This window comes from Mytilus californianus, unplaced genomic scaffold (genome assembly GCF_021869535.1).
Source record: "Mytilus californianus isolate M0D057914Y unplaced genomic scaffold, xbMytCali1.0.p SCAF_9, whole genome shotgun sequence".
Taxonomy (NCBI): Eukaryota; Metazoa; Mollusca; class Bivalvia; order Mytilida; family Mytilidae; genus Mytilus; species Mytilus californianus.
Genome location: NW_026262745.1, coordinates 71906408 through 71918215, shown reverse-complemented (window position 1 = coordinate 71918215; position 11808 = coordinate 71906408). Strand labels below are relative to the sequence as shown.

The 11808-nt window shown below is 30.0% G+C and overlaps 1 protein-coding gene across 1 annotated transcript; it reads left to right on the top strand.

Annotated features, from left to right (window-relative positions):
- Positions 1-226: 226 nt before the first annotated feature.
- LOC127714712 (uncharacterized) lies at positions 227-5064 on the top strand. The gene is made up of 3 exons (XM_052220768.1): positions 227-744; positions 1573-1747; positions 2995-5064. Exons 1-3 carry the CDS (start codon positions 268-270, stop codon positions 3633-3635), a joined length of 1293 nt encoding a protein of 430 aa, XP_052076728.1. The 5' UTR covers positions 227-267; the 3' UTR covers positions 3636-5064.
- Positions 5065-11808: the final 6744 nt, after the last annotated feature.

Genomic DNA, 11808 nt, shown 5'->3' with positions numbered 1-11808 from the left:
AAATGTATTTGAATAGATTAGATGTTTACACAGGTGTTAATTGAGCTTCCTCTATAATGCTCAACTTTCCTTATTATAGAAGTGGTGTAGATTTGATTGACATCTTAATGGATCATGATAATTATTTTCACATAAACTGCAGAGAAGAGCCTACTGAAAAAGCTCTGAGCATCCTCCGAGCATGCTCGGAGCTTCCTCGTAAGAATAAATCTATGATCCCTAAGATCTCGAAATCAAGATGGTGCAAAATCTAAACTGTTAGAAAATATGTCTGCTTCAGAGGTGTTCATAGTATTTGATTGGGCAATGAAATATCTACCCAGAAGGTACCGAGAGGATCAAAGCAACTGGTTTGCCAAGAGGGGTATTAATTGGCACATTAGTATAGTATTTCACAAAACAGAAAATGATTTAGAAAGTCTTGGATTTGTCCACATATTTCAAAATCAAATATCGCAGGATTCCCGTACTACCAGTGCTGTCATCTTAGACACTATCAGAAGTGTGAAGGAAAAGTATCCACAGATAGATGGATTGCATTTATGGTCTGACAATGCAGGATGTTATAAAAGCACTGAAACAATCAGTGCACTGTTCCATAGCGGAGAAGTTACCTCATATAACTTTTGTGAAGCACAGGATGGTAAAGGTGCTTGTGATCGCACTGCTGCTACACTAAAGTCAGGAATAAGACGTTTCCTTAACCAGGGTCATGATGTTGTGACTGCATCACAAATGAAGAAAGTAGGTCATATTGTGTTTTATATGAAATTAAGAAAATGTTGTATGATTGCCAATGGGAAAACTCTACACTAGAGACCAAAAGACAAAGAAGTTAACAACAATAGGTCACTCTATGGCCTTCAACAAGAAGCAAAACCCAAATCACATATAGTTAGCTTTAAAGGGCCCTAAAATGATAAATGTTAAATTAGTCTAATAAGAAAATGAAGGGCCTGATTTATGTACACAAAAAAATCAAAATGAAATTCGAAAAAAAAAACCCAAGAACCATTATATTACAGGCTCCTGACTAAATTACGTACTACTTTGTCAAACCACTGGACAAAACCAAATATAAATTCAGTTAACAGGTTAAAGAGGGGTGTATTTGTCAAATCTTTTTTTTGCAAGTAATTATAGAATGAATTCTAAAAAACAAATATAAAAAAGATGTGGTATGATTGCCAATGAAACAACTCTCCACAAATGACACAGAAATTAACAACTATAGGTCACCGTACGGCCTTCAACAATGAGCAAAGCCCATACCGCATTGTCAGCTATAAAAGGCCCGAGAAAACTAACGGCCCTATTCATGTCCAAAAAATGAACGAAAAACAAATATGTAACACATAAACAAACAACAACTACTGAATTACAGGCTCCTGACTTTGGAGAGGCACATTAGAAACAAGGTTCAACTTAGACAGTTTCAGCTGCCATGTAATATAGCTTTATAAATATTCACTTAACAATGTATTGATAAAAATTGGTAAGAATTTGTCACTAATTGGCACGATTCATAAAATTTTCTAACTTTTTGTTTAAATTGGTATTTGTTATGTTTAGGCAATAGAAACAACTGCCAAGAATGTGAAATATGTTGTAAAAGTAGTTGACTTCAAAGATCAAGTTCCAGTCAGTGTTGCTGTCAAGATGAACATTCCATCTTTATCTACATATAACAACTTCGAGTTTGAGAAAGATTTCATACGAGTATGGAGGCATTTTAACATTGGCAATGGTAACTATATATTCATTTCTGTTTGCCAGAATGTAGGCATATACTTATAATAGTCGTCATGTTTCATTATTAAGGACTGTTCAATAAAGGCAAGGGAGGCACTTTTTAACCCTAATTAATGCAATTCGTTTGTAACGATAATTTTTATTGGACGTTGACAAATATTTTGGAGGGTTAGATTCCACGTTCTACCAGTCTGTAACTTAGAAAGCCACCATTTTAAATTCTGATGTTTTTTGAATTAGTAATTTCTCAAAAAATAAACAAAAAAGTCACATTTTTAGCCTCAAAATCTTCTTTTTGTCAACATTTAAACCATTCTGAAGTTTACGAGAGGTATAAAGACGTCCAGTGTTTATGTTTGACATCGAGAGTATACATGTGACGTCCCATTGTTTACATGTTAGATGCAACAGTTTTCGTGGACTTTTTCATTTATGTAATTTTCAGCCAAAATATTTATTAAATGGAATTTATCTTAATATGCTGCATTAGAATGGAGATAACTGTATTGTATTTTAAGCTTGGACTTCATAAAACTTGATTTTATCTGTCACAAATATCCATTTACCTAGCTCCGCTACGCGTCGCTAGCTATATAGGCAGTGATATTGTTTGCCTCAAATAACATCCGAAATTCGGCTTTTTCCCCTTAGAGAAAATTCCCAATTACTAAAAAAAATGGCTTTAAATTCCTCCCAATAAGTTTTACATTTTTCCCAAAAGTGATGGCATTTGTATTAATGAACGTAAATTTCGTATTCATGTTATTATTTTGATATTATGAAAGCGCTTTTGAGATCCAGGTTTCTGATCAGAATCATCACGGTGTTTGTAACACATGTGGTTTTCAATGCATTAAATTTAAGTACCATCATTGTTTCCTTCTCTTTCCTCTCCTCAAAAAGTATCTTTCAGGTTTAAAATGTCTGACAATCAAAATAAACGTGATAAAACTGTGCAAAAAAGACAGTAAAGTTTAGCAAAAAATCGGAGATGTGTTTAAAAAAAATAAACCAACTTCCCAATTTCAATAAAAATTATGCATTTTCCCCCCAAAAAAACGGTAGAGGTAGTTTTGAAAAAAGACAACAATATCACTGATAGGTAAACTGAATTTGCTACAGTAAAATCTACGTTTTACAAAGGCCAAGCTTAAAATACAATACATTTATCTCTTAAATGAATTTAATCATAATGTTCTAATGAATTTGTTTGAAAGTAATAATAAACAAATATTTTTACAGGAAAAGTAATCAAGAAACCTGAAGGTTTTTCTGTGCTGCTTCCTACACTGCAAGTGGTTGAGTCGTCAACACATGATGTCACCTTTCACAGTTTGACAACATCAACAAAAAAAAGTGGAAAGAGTGAAGATGTTTTTGTATGCTCAAATGATGGTTGCATGGCATCTTTTTCTACATATGAGGAATGTCAGGACCATGCAACCATTGATAACTGTGAACTACAGCCAGAGAAAAAAATAAAAGTTGAAGCAGTTAGTCTTTACGTTGAAAAATTAAATAAATCCCATTTTAATTTGAATAACATAGAAATTGCCTCAACAACATCACTATCTGTTTCTCCCAATGTATTGCAGATGGGCTGGTCTTTGAAGGAAGGAAGAAAAAATGTGAGATTTATTGATAAGCAAAAGCAATTCCTTATTGACAAATTTAACAACGGAATAGTATGTGGTCACAAAGAAGATCCTGAAAATGTATCAGAAGCAATGAAATTTTCTACAAACCCAGATGGAAGTAAAATGTTTAGAATGGAGGAATTTCTTACCCCTCAACAGATAATGAGCTTTTTTTCACGGCATGCAAGAAAAAGTGATGCTGCTAGGGAGCTGGTTATTTCGGAACTACAGCAAAGTTTCCAATAACAATCTTAATTAACATTTACTATGGCTGTTTCATTATGCAAAATATGCAAAATATCTGATTTTTGGTTTGTAGAAAATAGATGATCCTAACAAGCAGTTGTACAATTATAATAAATATCTGCAAATACTTTGAAAAGAAATAAGTTATGCCCACAATAATTGTAACCAAACATTATCATGATTAGCATTAGCTATTGAAACTTGCCTAGAAATAAGATAATTATCCATGCCTTCACAAATTTATAGTTGCAAAATTTACAATATGTAACAAAGAACACTTCTTCTTGATGACAAAATATTCAAGGTTAACTTAACTCAAGGAATTTATTTTTTAATTCATATTCTGCATAATACACATGTAATAATTTCAAATTCAAATGACAATTGTCAAACTTTTGGAATATATGATTCAAAATTATTGAAAAATATTGATTTGAATGTAAGCTTCAACAATCAATCATTGATGTAGTTATTATTACTCCCATTATTAACCTTAATTAAATCTATTGTCTTGGTTTTTTTTCTTAAAAGAAAAACATTGTATAATATGCGTTATATCTTTTTAATTTATTGAATTAACAATTTGCATGTATAGAAATTATGATCTTTACAAAAATTGTGTGAACCAAACCATCAACCCTACTGCCAAAAAATTATAAATGAACAACAAATTTCTTCATGATTAAATCGAGTTAGGGTGTTGCCTTTGATATTCTTCAACAACATAATTATAATACAGTCATATCAAATTTGTTTCATACAAACTATTAATCTAAGAATAATTATAAAACCAATCCAATTCATAATTTTTGTTTTATGGATGGAAATATTTGTTTCTTATTTTATTATAAATAAAGTTGTAACTACTGCTGTAAATGATATTTGAAGAATTGAAAAATTATGTTTTTAAATCTAAACTACAAGTTCTTAATGTTACTATGTTGAATTAAAGCCTAGAATACTGTTTGGTTGGTATGCAATATTGGAGAAAGGTCATTGGCCAATAGCGTATCTTTAAAACAGTAGGCTTTTCATTAATGAAAATTAATAATAAAGAATTTTCAGATTGGCAGATTGCAATTTGAGAATAAAAGGCAATTTTTTGAAAGCTTAATATTAAGTTTGATATTCACCATTCAATTTCAATCAATTTCCAACCCCTTGCATTTACAATATATGTCTGTTTGGTTAATTAGAAAATGTAAGGAAAAGGTCGAAAGATTAAGGTCATTTGAAGGATAAAATCACCATTTTTCATATTTATATTTAATTATTATTGACTTATTGAAGCATTCAATGTGTGTTTATTATTTTATTTTCATTTCTTGAACAAAGATGATCATTTGATATGAAAAAATTACAAAATTGACCTGTATATGTTTGGAAATGTATTTAAGGATTAAAAAAAAAAAAAAAAAAAATCAAAAAATGACCTTTTTTCAATCAAAATTTAAAAAAAAACAAAAAATATACCCTCTGGGATATTTTTGTCAAGAATGCACCAGATGCAATATTACAAAGTGTATATATCAGTTTATGCCACAAAATCCGGAATAAAATTTTTTTAAACCATAAAGATGAGTTTTTTGGTGAATTTTTGCTAATCATGATTTCTGTAAAAACCTCAGATTTTTAAATTGAAAATTTTTATATAAGTTGAAACAATTTTCCAAACATTCAAATGTTATTTTGTAACATTTATATATGTTATTGAATAGAAAAAGAAACAATGGCAATATGTTTTCAGATTTTGTTGCAATAAAAGTGGTAAAAACATGAAAATATTGACTTTTCATTGAGCATATTTGACGTTTTTCAAGCAAATTCGGAGTTTCTTGTTTCCATGGCAACCAACACTTCAACTCTCTGAATGAAAGTTATTTTTGTTGTTAGTGCACCATAACAAACCTCTGATGTAAAAATAAAGGAAATCCTGGAGTATGCATTTCTCATTTTCTTTGTAATTCTTTGATGCTTACAGAGAATGACTCTTAAAGTTTTCAGTCAAATAAAAATATTCTCCAACTAGATGACGTTCACGTCAAAGTCAAAATGCTATAAATTTTTTCCATGCAGTTACGTTCCCTAGTGGGAAAACAATAGTTTACGGAAGACTAAACTTCTAAATATGCATGTTCATTATTAACTTCAATATTTTACCACAAGTCATAAAACATTGTTAAAGTAAAGGTTTAGTGTTGACCTGACATATATTATTTGGCATACTTATCTAAGGTATATAATGTATAAGAATCTGCATATTACGTCTTACTTCAAGTTAGAATAACTCGAATTTGCCAGAAAAAAATATCATGTAAAAATAATTCAAAAGTGGCATATGTTTAATTGTCTGTTTCTGGTTAGTTCTATGTATATCTGATATGCTGGATTGTATTTTGTAAGAACAATGTCGATAACCTAGACGTGTTCTTCAACATTGAAATTTAGTAATTGCAACTCGAAATGAAATCAAAATGCACTTGACGCCTTCGCATTGCGTACAAATTAGAAGATATTTTTTTTCAATGTTTCCCCGTTGAATGTATACAAACATGCCCTTTTACTATCCAAACTTTACCTAAAAACAACAATGACAACATGATTGATAAAAAAATCAAACAAATTAAAGCAAATAAAATTTAAAAATTTAAAAAGTATAGGTCCGCTATGCAGCTGTAGTGAAATGGTCACGTGTTGCGTCACCAGAGTGGTGACGACATATCAAACTGTTGTGGCATCTACATTGCTGACAACATAATGTAAGAAATCAATGTTCGATTGATTGATGTTTGTGCAAGTTGCATATTTCTTATGTAATTTAATATCGAAAAACAGTTTTATACAAAATACAGACATATTGGTCAAAGTAGGTCAACCTATATTCAAGACTGGAATACAAGGGTATGTTAGAAAGAGACAAATAAGTTTGCTTTATAAAAGGTCACATTAAAACCCTGTATTTTTTTTATAGTGTTCAATAATTTACATTGAACTTGGCACTCTGTTGTTTTTTTTTTTATTTCGTCACTAGCTTACAACCAATATCAAAATTTTAAGCATAAAGAAGTACAGTGGTCACTTGTCACTTAGTACAACCCTTCATTTTATCCCATCTTCAATAGTACTCCACGTTTAGCTTTTAGCTTTCCTCTATCTAAAAAGTAAAATCACAAAAATACTGAACTCCAAGGAAAATTTAATCGGAAAGTCCCTAATCACATGGCAAAATCAAATGACAAAACACATCAGAAACGAATGGACAACAACTGTCATATTCCTGACTTGGTACAGGCATTTTCAAATGTAGAAAATGGTGGATTGAACCTGGTTTCATTGCGCTAAACCTCTCACTTTTTTGACAGTCGCATCAAATTCCGTTATTTTTACAACGATGCGTGAACAAAACAGACATAATCGGTAAAATAGTCAAAATAAGGTTACATCAGTCATCACTGTTTTACAATCCCAAGACAAACAAACATATACAAAAAAACACAAAAAGCATCTATCAAATTATTCCTTGTTTCGCGTGTTGGGCGTCAGAAAATGCAAACGTCACAAAAAAGAAATTTTGTCGTTCAATGTCTATTCAAAACAATTATAATTTCACCTGGAGATTGGGGGTATGCAGGGTTATAATTTCAAAAGTTATTTTAGAATAAATTACAGAAACAGACCGAGATTAAAAATTATCCAGCAGTTCTTTTGAATTTTTAAGAATCCATATATGGTCAATACTACTACGTGTATGAAATAATTTTGTCGTTTGTCGTTCAAAGTATTATCAAATTTATAACAGAACAATAACATAATGACATATAATAGAACAATAACATAATGACATATAATAGAACAATAACATAATGCCGGGATCTTTAAAAGTACAGAGTCACGTTATTGTTATTTGTTTATTAATTTTTCGCATGCAACTCTTTCGTCTGCATAAGATTTCTGAATTACAGGTCAGAGAAAGGGTTTCTAAATAAATCGAATATGCATCATTAATAGTTTTGAAATCAGAGATTTTGTGAATACTTTCTATAACTGATTTCTGTGTTAATTGTTTGGGAAACTACACAATTATATACCTCATAGATTTATTTTCTAAGATAATAAAAACAAAAGAAAGTCGATTGTTTCCGTACTCAATCTGTATATCATGCTGATTAGGATTTTTATAGAAAAGAAAGAACTGTCCAAAAAGTAAACAAAACATATACCATGTATACCCAACAGATACGATAAAAACAACATATACACTCGGCGATTAAATTGTGATTTTCGTTTTATCAAATTAAATCATGTGTACTCATGCACATTTGATACCGCGTCTTGTATTTGATTACAATACAATGCCATTGCTTTTGACAAAAATATAGTAAAACTGATACTAAAAGCCAACATATCATGAATTACCAGAATATCATAAGACTGTCAGAATTTCCAGATATTTCGTTAGTTATTCCCTCTTTGGTAAAAACAAGGAAGAATTAAAATACGAAATACTGAAAATATAAGACTTCCCGTTCATGTAAATAGAGACGAAATATTTGAAACAAAACACCATTTACCTTTGTTTACTAATTATTAATAGTCGTATACAATACAAAGGGGATACATGTTCATTCATTTTTTGTTGAAGTATGCTTAAGAGGACATTTGTAATATTTAAAGGTCTTCAACAAGTAGAATGTGAATTAAATCGTGTATTTATTATTATATTTTAAGTGTACATAATTCAAAACAATGCCAATGCAAAACGTAGATATTATTTATATTTACTTTTCGAAAACCCCAAGTCTATACATCGAGACTAGCTTATGTACATCAAAGTAGTATATAAAGCCAAATATCTGCATAATATACGAAGCCCTTGTGAATGTCCTGGTGATTAATGGTGAAACATCATGGAAGGTAAGATTTAACTAAATTATGTTGTTCAATGCTGATTTTGTAAAATTAATGTAAATTTATTTCCAATGATACTGTTTTATTAAAAACAATGTGACAATGCAATAATACGTTTGATTATCGCATTTTATGCTGAAAAATATATGCATCTTATTCACTATAATGTCAAATCAGCGTCTTTATTTATTTTGTCAAACAATATTTAAATGACATGCACATAGCCGTTTTAAAAATTACCGGTGAATTCTTATGGACTGATGTATAGTTAGTTATTCATGTTAAACTGTATTCGCTAATACTAAATCATAAAAAGCATCAGGATAAAACTCATTCGATAAATGGAACATTTGGAAGTTCTAATCAAATGGAGGATATAATCATTATGTTGAAGTAGTTCAATTATTAATTGGAAAGGTGTCGGATTTTGTTGAGATTGGCACTCGTCAGACATGAATATATAACTAGCTTTTGCTAAAAGACAAAATTTCAAGTCATGATCATATAAGTCACATCCACTGAGAACGGATTATAACACTAGAATTGAAAATACTGTTTTGCTTAATTTAATAACACTTGGGCTGTTAACTGCGTTTTCTGACTTTTTTCATCTTTTGTTTGTATATATTTATAAATACATATTCCAAACTATAATTTTAACTGAATTCACAATTTATCACTAACTAGTATACAAAACCGTTTCTATCACATTATTTTGACTTATAAAAATAAGAAGATGTTATATGATTGTCAATGAGAAAACTCTCCAGAAGAGACGAAATGACACAGAAATAACAACTATATGTCACCGTACGGACTTCAACAACTAGCAAAGCTCATACCGCATAGTCAGCTATAAAAGGCCCCGCAATGAAAAATGAAAAACAATTCAATTGATGTCACTTTAGTGTCTTTTTGGTCTTTTTAAAAATAAATGAAATACTAGTACACATGAAACATATCATATTAAACTAGATCAAATCTATTATCTAATATTGAATTTATAATTCATTTCATTTTTTACTCATCTCAGGGGAATAATCTGGATAGTTATGAATAAAATTAATTCGAGTACTTAAGTCAGAAAACAACTGATTTATTGATAAATTGTAATTGGTCATACGTAAGCCTTGAGTTAAGTGTGATAAAACTTATATCAGTAGTATGTGTCGTTTATCTTTCTGGTAAGTGACAACCATACCACCCCCTTATTTTATATTAATTTTGGATAAGATATTGAATGTTAATACTAAACTTTTTGATATATCACTCAGCTAAGTGATACTCGAACATTTATATCGATTTCATTTTGTGTTCCTTTAATGATTTTGTTGACATTTGAGAAATATTGTACACGTTGCACTTTAATGAAAGGACGGATTACAATTTGTTTTTACGATGTTAGAATATGATATGTTAATGAGATACATTTTTCATTATAATAAGTAATAAGAACTTATCATTTGGGTACTTGTTTATATTTTTTTTAAATATCAGGTAATTATTTAGATCATATCAAGATTGAATGATTAAACCTTAAAACAAAGTAGTCATATTAAATGGACTTATTAAACAATCATCATACTGCTATTTATTTATAATCATCGATTTGACTGTGTAATTATTGAAGTCAAACCTTTTTCTTATCATCTGCAGTAATCAAACTTTACCAAATTCATCAAACAATGTCGTGATGATCTATCTATTTATAAAACATCAATCCAAACCACAGAAATACGTAATAACCTTCAAACATTATATCGATGTTTTAAATCATGAATTTATAAATAGAATTATCTGTGTCAAACAATTAGAACATTCTTTCACGTCCTCTGTGACTTGAAGGAAATTCTAATAAGATTTTTGGATTTCTGTATTCACAAATAAATACCGAAACAAACTAGCTGTAACTTAACTATAAGGACATTCCTGATGGTGTTTGAAGGTATACTGTTACAATATATGAAAGAAATATTTATCCTATTATACGAAATAAAGTGCGTATCCATTTTTTTTATCTAATATTTAACCTTCTTATTACTAATGCTTAAAACCTCACTTATCTGTTTCACAGATGACAACGCATATGTTCGAATTTTAGTAACTTCAATCCAGTCCCCTGACTCCGAATTTGACCAAACGAATTAGATTTATCACTTGGTGTTGTACTAACATGAGCAATACGACGGGTGCCACATCTGCTCACCTGTCCAGAGCACCTGATACACCCCAAGTTTTGTTTTTTTTTGTTTTTGTTGCCCAGTCTTTAGTTTTTATGTTGTGTTTTGTGTATTGTTGTTTGTCTAATGTTGTTTTTCTTTTTTAGCCATGATTTTGTCAGTTTATACTTCTTTCGCCTATCTTTTACCCAACTATCGATTCTAAATTCAATTGAAATCACCAAAAAACGAATTTTAATTAGAATTGTTTTAGTCAATATATGAATTGCGTTACGGGCCAATTTTTGTTTATCCTTTGTCTTGCTAATAAGTAACACTAGTAACGGGTTTTACTACTGAAACGGTCATTTTAAACTGAACAACTCTTAAATGCCTGAATTTACCGCAAGGAAATGTCAAGATCTTTTTCAGTTGTTCAGTACATGTTCAGTACACTAACTATCGCAATCGATTAAGTACAAGTCAGTACTGGTTCAGGTAATTAAGAAAAAACGCGTAGCGTTAAATCAAGTTCTGTTAAGTACATTTTAGTACACGTTAGTTCGTCGATAAAATAGTTGATTAGGAATTTTCAGTAGCATCCAGTATCAGGTAAATCTATCAATTTTGACATAAAATTGTTTGTGCAGATTCATAAGGTTTGTCTCCCTTTATTCGAGCTTGTATGTAATACCCTGATTTCTCAATTATATTCATGTCCTTCCGTGAAAATTTGTTTGCTTTGTTCAATTGTCTAAAGTAAAATATATGTGAGGGTTAAATGAGCATAAATTACAACTAAAATGAAATATGTTTTCGGAATTGCGTACAAATTTCCCTTGCTTTAACGGCTTTCGGTAAAATTCTACAATTTTTAACCTTTAAAAAATGTATACTCAATTGATTAAATCGGACTTGACAATTAGACTTTGTAATTGTAAAAATCAATTTTAACTGTAACTATGACATGTAGTTTTATGAGATTAAAATTCATTGAATATCATTCAATTTGCAATTTATATTTGTTCATGTTTTAATATCAAATATACTCTATTGCAATCATAAAAATATAGCAAGTTTTCAAATGGAAAGAAATATTGATGATC